We start from the raw sequence: 8,870 nt of genomic DNA on the forward strand, positions 1-8,870 counted from the left end.
GGAGTTTAATGACAAGAACTTTTGATTCATCTATTCCATCTAGTTTGTCAATAATATGTTGCCCTAATATAAAGTTTTAATATAGAGATTTAATATTTAATACATAAATTCATTTATATTATGAGATTCTGTCTGTAGGAATTCAGGTGCAAGCTGTGCCACTGCCTCACTACCCTCACAGGGAAGAATTTCTTCCTAAATATCTAATCCAAACCTGCCCTCTGTCAGTTTGAAGCCATTTCCCCTTGTCCCACCACTCCATGTCCTTGTCAGAAGTCCCTCTCCAGCTCTCCTGTAGCTCCTTTAGGTGCTGGAAGGTGCTCTAGGCTGCTATTTCCTTGGAAGGAAAGCATTCAAATTATTTTGACAGTGACCCAAGTCCGTGTGATACTTAAAACAGAATGCCAAGGCCAGAATTCAAGTCAAACCATTAGCAAAAGTAAACTGGGTGTTGTCAGATGCTGCTGCTGATAAAAAAGTGGGGTGTTGGTTGTTGTTACTCATCTCCCCGTTCACTGATCCTTATGCACTGGTTTACTCTCTGAGTAGAACATGTGCCAAAGATGGTCCTGAATCCATCACCTCCCCAGATGGTGCAGAAAGGTTTTAAATAAAACCAGTAACTCTGTCATGTTGGGGAAGATGAAACAGGAAAGCCTTATAAATATGATTGCCTGACGAAAGATTTTGGGAATATGAAAACTATAAGCAACATCGAAATGAAAGCCACCTTTTGAGATACCAAGTCTTAGTTACGGAACAACTGGAAAACAATGGTATGGCCAACTGAAGGTAATCCCCTCTTGATTGAACAATACCCTCTGCTTGCAGGCAGGTCCAAGGGTCAGAGCAGACCCTATAAGCTCAGCAGAAGGGGTCCAAAGAGTAGTTTTTAGAAGTTAAGATGTAACACTCTATGGTAATATAAGAACTCTTATAGGCTGTATGTAAATGCTATAGGATTTGTATCTTGTATTAGATTGGTTAGTGACAATTAGAATATTCAGTACAGAAGATGATTTATTGTATTGTAACCAGGACTTCAGACACTCTTACTACACTCTCACTTCTTCACTCTCATTCCTCTCGCTCTCTCTCTCTCTTTACTTACCCGCTTACTCTCTTGCTCTCCTGGGCCTGCTCCGAGCTGAGTCTGGCAGCTCTAAGCAGTGCCCCTGTACCCACGCCCTTTGCAATAAACCGCATGTTCCAAGATCTGACTTCAGAAATCTCTCGTCTCCGTCCATCCCGACCGTCCAACCACTGACACACCAAAGCTCCCGCACTGTCATATGCAGTAGTCTATGTTGGGAACATTATATAAGGCCTGACATCTCCAGCAACCCCCAGGACCTGGGATTTCTCCTACCCAGCTGCTGGAACCCAGCCTGGCATGCCCTCAGCCTGTGGGATCTCTTACTTACCTCCTAGTCAGAGAATCATGGAATCATTAAGGTTGGAAAAGACCTTTAAGATCATCAAGTCCATCCACTTGTCTTGCATATCCCCCTTGAAGACCTCAAATCCTCAAGTTCACCTTTTTTTTCCCCTTCTTATCAGTAGCACCTTCCCAATTAGCTCCCTCCAAAGCTCAGTTCTGGTCTGGAGATTTTGTTCTTCATCCCCACCCTGTTTATCCCTTGTGTCCCTGTGTTTTGTTTATCCCTTTCCCTTTTACTTGTTATCCCCTGGGTACTAAAAAAGCCGTTGATCTTGTAACTTTAGCGAGTCATGTTCTCGTGTTCCATGTGCCTCTGACAGTCTGTATATCAAACTTGTTTTAAAAATTGCTCTCAGACTAGAATTTCTGTGTGCATTAGAACTTCCCTGCACCTCAGCTGCCCTATAAATTTATCAGGCAGCATTTCTCATGAATGTGTACGTCCCAGTGTGTGCTAAACTGGGATGCTGTTCAGCCCATTTCCCTTTCCATCAGACATCACCATGTGAAACATCAGTAAATGTGGATTAAGTGTCTGTATTTCCTGAGACCAACTTTAAGTCTGATAAACATTTTTACCATTAAAGTGAGTATATATACATATGTATGTCTGGAATTCAGCTTGTGCTTTAAGGGCTCCCTGAAAGACAACTTTTTTTCTGTGCTCAGTAACTCTCACTGGATCACATCAAGTCCACCCAAATATCCTTATTTGCTTGTACAGTCGCAGAATCTTTTCCCATCATCCATCCTATCCCACATGCTACCACCCCTTATGCTTCCCATCACTCCTGAAATATTCTACTCATCCAGAAAATTTTTCTGTCATCAAAATATTTAATTCTGATCCTGTGTGAACAAGGACAAAAGGCTGTATACTAATTAAAGAGTGCTAGATCACTAATTAATGAAACAGTGCCAGAAGTCCAATTAACTGAACAGTGCTAGAGCACCAACTCAGATGTTCTGCTTTTTTTTGGACAGAAAAATGCTCACACACACTCTGGCATAACACTGGTTTGCACCAGCCCATGCTCTTCATAGCAACTTTTACACACGGTTTGGAAAGCCAGTATGGATAAGGATGCATAAGCAGCATGGATGAGACCTTTCTGTTTCAGAGATAAAAGAGTTTTAGTGTATGGACACAAAAAGGGACCACTTGAGTTGGTTTTGTGGTGTTGGAGTTGGACATGATGATCCTTGTGGGTGCCAAGGGGAAACGCAGACATCCCTCAAGAGCTCTGCACTGAAACAATGCCTGGAGTGGAGGAATTCTGAAAACAGCTGTAATTCATCATCCCCAGTGTAATTTATTTCTCCTCTGGGCATTACAACACAGCCCAGCATCAAAGCCACAGCGATGATAGCATGTGCGTGGCTGTGGAGGACAGATTACAGACAAACAACTGCTCGAGATAAATGCCTGGTGTCCAAAAGGAGAATAAGCCACTGCATTCTTAAACACGGTTGTTTGTAGGGAACACATAAAGCCTTTGGAAAAATAAATTAGTGGTGGAAAACGAGTGAGCTGGCCAGGCCTAACTGGGATGATGAGTGCAGTGAAGGTGAGGGAAGAGACTGCTTGGGTAGGAGGCTGCTTTCTGACCTCCTACCAAAAACAACTGGAAGCTAAAAGTGGTCTGTGATGTGAGGGGGAAAATGTGCTCAATGACTAAAAGAGGGTCTCAGTGCTGAAATACCACACTGAACTTTTTATGGCTCCCACTAAAATAAAAATGATTTGTGAAAGAGGTCTGTAGGGGTTATATGGGAAAGGTCCTTGCTCGTGCATTCCATGGAGAGTGGATCCCATTAACACAACTGGGTGGGTGACCCTTGCTGTCTTCTCTGGTTCATTTCCTTAACTCTCCCTTTTTTTACTTGACAGCTACTCTCTGACTGCAGTTCAAGGTGAGCTTTACTTCCCACCCATTGATGACCTGTGTGTCCCAAGGGGATTTCCCCTGATCATGAACCCAAATCTCTGGGTTTCCATCAGCTGCAGGCATTTCTTGTTTTCTTCCTGTCTGGACACAAAAAGCAGAGCTGTGTTTATATTTATATTTATATTTATATTTATATTTATATTTATATTTATATTTATATTTATCTGAAGAACTTATGCATCTAATATGCTCCCTGATTGCACCTTTAACCATTACATGGATATAAATCATGACGTTCCACCAGCACAAAATATAAGGGACTGCAGTTAATGAGGATATGAAAAAAGCTGTGGTTTTGTTTATCTATTTTACAAAGATCAGTTCATGTCACATGGAGTAGCACAAAGCTGGACTGACACATAAATCTCTTACAAGGGACTAATACAACACGTGCACCCACAATTGCTGGTCTGAAGCATTGGCCTCTCCAGCCTGGATCTGCCCTACCTTGTTTTTACTTGATCTGAAAGAACTCCAAATTTCTCAGAATTTTTCTGCCTCGTGGCTCTGGGGGAACCATACAATGTGGAGGTGTTTGTGTAGCCTTGGCTCCACATTGAGCAGTCGGGTTTTTTTCCCAAGGCAACATTTTTTATCAGTTTAATAAATTATGGGTATAGATAAGCTGTATTGATCCCAAATTTAGACACAGCTGCTTAGCAGATATTTTAGTATAAAAAGACGTTTTCCTGGAACAGTGTGACCATTTCATTAAAGATGTTTCAGCTTCTGGTTCTTCTCGGCTGCCTGGGTAAGTAGCAATTTATTTGAGCTGGGGAAGGGTGAACCTCTCAGCCTCTAAGTGGTAAAGATTAGATTTTTTTTTTCTCTGCAGTTTCTGTGCTAGGGCAAAACCTAATGTGGAAGGGTTTTCCTCTATTATGGAAGCATTATCTCCATGGGAAAGGTTTGGGAGTTCTCTGAGGGAGCAAAAACCTGCAACCTGAAAGAAAGAGGATGTAGGTTGGTGCATCAGGGTGGGGTCGGAGTATGGGAAACAACTCAATTTATATCAGAGCTCTGTATCTTGAAGCCTGTTTATGGTCTTTTTCACTCATGGAGGCTTAAAGAAGCCTCCAGGATGGAGAGTGACCACAGTGTCACCACGTGCAAACATCAACCACTCCATCTTTCAGACCCGGCTGGCTGTGGTGACTATTTCTCTTTAGGAATCCACACAACAAACTGCTCTCCTTCCTTATTTGTGTTAGGGGCAATCTCTGGGACTCCCCTGAGGGATGCTCTTCAGAAAGATGCACTGGCAGAGCGAATAATTGGAGGCCATGAAGCCCAACCAAACAGCTGGAAGTGGCAGGTAAAACTGGTGTCTTATATTTGAAAAAAAGCCTTAAATTTGAAAAAAAAAACCAGTGAGAAAATAACAGCTTCCACTGTCCAAAGCCACACACACTGTTTGTGCAGAGGCATGGCATGGCTTGGGTGTAAAATATGTTGTTGTTTGATCCAGGTGTCACTTCAGATTTCCTACCCCGAGGACATGGGATACTACGGCCACATTTGTGGTGGAACCCTTATCAGCAGCAAATGGGTCATGACTGCAGCCCACTGTGTCAGCATGTGAGTAGGATAAAAAGTGTTAAAACTCCTGTTCTGCTCCTCATTCTTGCTGCAGATGGGAGCCAGACCCTTTTCCTCCTCAGAGCTCCCCAGTTGTGCCCTGCCTTGCACAGCTGGACGTCTCCCTGCTCACTTAATCAGGGGCGCTGGAAAACTCTGCTTTAGCCTTGATTTTACATATTAATGGCTAACTTCCTGGGAGTGGAAATCAAGCTGATTGCTGATTTGCATAAGAGGAGGTGCATTTGCATGAGTGTGAGCATTGCTCATGGGTTTGCATCCCGAGGGCCTGCAGAGAGATGGGAAGATGGAACAAAAGGGGTGTTTGCTTGCTCTCAGGCCGTGCTGTACAAGTCTGACATGCACGCCTCCAACAATGCCGTGGGACACCAGAAAGCCAACAGTCCCCTTTAATTGTTCCTGCCTTTAGTGATTGCACTTACAAAGTGTGACCAGCTGGTCCTTCACACTGCTCCAGAAAGGTGCAGAGATGCAAAATGAATCTTCTTGTTCAAGACCAAGCTCAGCATTGTGGTAGCTGATGCTTCACCTTCAGTTTCTTCATCAGCAAACTGCAGACAGCATGTGCCTGATTTGTAAAACCACTTAGAATCATAATTTAGGTTAGAAAAGGCCACTAACTAAAGGCCACTAACTAAAAGGCCACTAAAAGTCCAGCCATTAACCCAACTCTGCCAAGCCCATCATTAAACCTTGTGGACAAGTGCCACACCTACACATCCCTCCAGGGATTTAAAACCACTCCACCACTGCCCCGGGCAGCCTGTTCCAGTACCTGACCACCCTTTCAGTGAAGAAATTTTTCCCAATATCTATTGGACATTTCCTCTCATTTTGTACTTTTTACGTGGGAGAAGAGACCGACTCCCACCTTGCCAGAACCCTCTTTTCAGGTAGTTGCAGGGAGCAACAAGGTCCCCTCTGAGCCTCCTTTTTCCCAGGCTAAACACCCCCAGCTCCCTCAGCCACTCCTCATCAGACTTGTGCTCCTTCACCAGCTTCCCTGCCCTTCTCCAGACCCACTCACAGCAGATTTGGCTACAGTCTATTGGAAATCCTCTGATGGAAGGTGCTTTGGAAATGATGACACTGGTAGAAGGTCTGGGTGGTGCAGGACTTGCACTGCAAACCACTCAGTGGGGAGTAGATTTTGCATCAATTACTCTGTGATTCCTTTGCAGGCCCCCAGATGTATCCTACCGGGTGGCTCTGGGCGAGCACAACCTCATGCAGGTGGATGGCACTGAGTACTACATTGATGTGGATGCAATCTTCACTCATGAGGGCTGGAATCCCAATGCCATTGCCAACGGGTAATTATTTTTAATGACATCGGGTGTTTGAATGACACTGAGCTTCCTGTCCCACTAGGGTTTATATGCATGTTCAGTCCAGCTCCCAGTGAGGCTGGATTTGTGGGAAGCACTGGGAGATGCTGCAAAGGAGATTCCCCAAATGGCTTCCTCTCTTGGAGGTGTTCCATGGTGTCCACATGGATGATCTCAGTCCTGTTTTGCCCAAGGTGGGGAAAAGATGGGCCTGTTTTACCCATCTATGGGAAAAACAGATGAATCCAGGATGTACAGAAGATTAGTGGACTTGCCATAAATCACAGCACTGTGTGCATCTGATGAAGGAAAGCCAACAAGAAAATGCTGAAGGACTGTCTCAAACCCCCCTCAGAGACATGCCTGTCCACCCAGGGTCCACCAAAATTCACCTCAAACCTATAGGAGACTTTTGGGGACTGTTATCCCCTTATCAGCCTGTACCATAGCCTCTTCTTTCTTAATTGCTTTTATTTTCCTGTCACCTGTGATAGCTGTAAGGAATAATTAATTATGTTTGCAAGGTGCTTGTCTGTTGTGCAGAGGCTAGAGCCCTGTGTGAGTGCTGAAATTGGACTGAGGATGTCTGATTCATGCCTCATCCAGGATTTTCAGTAAGGAATCTTTCACCTGTGGCCTGTTTCAGCTACGACATTGCCCTCCTGCGCCTCAAATCTCATGCCTATGACAATGGATTCGTTGAGATTGGAACACTTCCGCCTAATGGACAAATTTTGCCCAATGACTATCCCTGCTATATTACCGGCTGGGGAGTGATCAGTGGTGAGTAAAGGGGAAGGAGGAGTGTCCAGGGGGACCACCATTCAGATAAAGCCTCTTTCCTCAACCCCTGAAGCTGCTGGGCTAAGATGTCACCCTTTCTTGTGTCCCCTTTTCTGTGTAGTGAATGGTGACAGCCCGGACAGGCTGCAGGAGGTGGTGGTGCCCGTGGTGGACCACGAGATCTGCTCCCAGCCAGACTGGTGGGGATCCCAGGCAAAGGAGACCATGATCTGTGCGGGTGGAGACGGCGTGAGGGCAGGATGCAGCGTAAGCGCTCTTATAATCTTATAATCAGAGGGTTTTCAAGCTGCCCTCTTTCTTTTTTCTTTCTCTTTCACCTTGCTGTGCCTTCAGTTCTGGTTTTGCCATTTCTCCACCTGCAAGAGCTCTCCTGCAAACCCTGGCCCCTTGGCCGCTTTCTGCTGAGTATCTTCTGAACCAGGCCTTCTCCACATTCCTCCATCTCCCCAGAGATCAGAGAACAGAGAGAAAAACATGCAGATCCTCAGGGTGCGCTTCTCCCCTCTGATTTGGGAGAGTAGATTGGCCCTGTCTTTCAGCAGCATGTCCCAAGTGATCCTGGGGACAAGGCAGTCACCTCTGCCCTGACCCAAAGGATGAAGCTGCGGGGAAGTTTGCCCACTCTTCCAATGCTGTTGTGTTGTTGCACCCTGGGCCAGGCAGTGCTACCCCCTGCTTGTAACCCTTCTCCTTCCCATCCACTCTGTTTACAGCTGAGGTTGCTGCAATTTTGGGCTACGTCCAACAGCTCCCTCTGGCCCAGGTTAGGTGGAAAAAGATGATGTGGTGAGATTCCCATTATCCCAGGGGATCCAGGTGGCCTCAGCATCAAGGCAAGGAGGTTTGGCATGTGAAATCAAGAAATACTTGCTACCTCTCCCTGTATTCCTTTCACTGTAGAGGTGGCTTCTGATAAAAGCAGCCATGCAGAGCCCTTAAAATATTGTGGGAAAATGCATAATGTGTGATTATGTAAATATAGGAATATAATATAGAAATATATAGAAATAAAACAGGTTGTACAATTATACATAGTACAGTTATAGGTATGGGATAATTTTAGGTCTGTAGATATTTAGTGTATATTTTTATGTGGCTTAATTATGTCAAACCTTGTTACAAACCACATTTTGAGACAAGGAAGAGCCTCATATATTTTAACTCTATAGTGCTCCTTACCCCAGTCATTGCTCAGATAATTTGGCCGAATATTTCATTTCTTTCCTCCAATCCAGGGGGACTCTGGTGGCCCTCTCAACTGCTACAGGGATGGCCGCTGGGAAATCCACGGGATTGCCAGTTTTGGGTTAGTTCCCTACTGTAACACCTACCATAAGCCCACCGTCTACACACGTGTGTCAGCCTACTTGGACTGGATCCGGAACGTAAGTGTCTTCGTGCCTGTGAGGTAACCTGGTGCATCTCCCCTGAAAGCAAGGGATTGCCAGAGGAATGTTCCATTTATTTTTCATTCAGAGGAGCTTTTGTTTATTAAACCATTAGGAGTGGAACTGGGAAATCTGGAGGGGTCTAAAATCAGGATATTTGGAGCTACTTTTGGTGTAGTCAAACAGTTCTAAGGAAGGAGCTGCTGCCTTGTAGCTGAAATGCTCTGCCGAGGACCATGGACAAAATTCAAGCCAGGCAGGAGCTGGGCTCCGTGTCCAAAAAATTATCATCACCATTCACCCAGACAAAACCTTGCTTCAGGAAACCACAGGAGGAATTAGCTGGATGGGAAATGCAGCA

The 8,870-nt window shown here is 45.0% G+C and overlaps 1 protein-coding gene across 1 annotated transcript; it reads left to right on the top strand.

Annotated features, from left to right (window-relative positions):
- Window positions 1-4,471: 4,471 nt before the first annotated feature.
- Window positions 4,472-8,567, top strand: LOC121671346 (elastase-1-like). Its single transcript, XM_042042809.1, has 6 exons — window positions 4,472-4,705; window positions 4,859-4,968; window positions 6,171-6,302; window positions 6,964-7,100; window positions 7,222-7,367; window positions 8,357-8,567. Exons 1-6 carry the CDS (start codon window positions 4,472-4,474, stop codon window positions 8,531-8,533), a joined length of 936 nt encoding a protein of 311 aa, XP_041898743.1. The 3' UTR covers window positions 8,534-8,567.
- Window positions 8,568-8,870: the final 303 nt, after the last annotated feature.

Source organism: Corvus kubaryi, unplaced genomic scaffold (genome assembly GCF_017639235.1).
Source record: "Corvus kubaryi isolate FWS band 111438036 unplaced genomic scaffold, C.kubaryi_AGA036_p1.0 37398, whole genome shotgun sequence".
Lineage (NCBI taxonomy): Eukaryota > Metazoa > Chordata > Aves > Passeriformes > Corvidae > Corvus > Corvus kubaryi.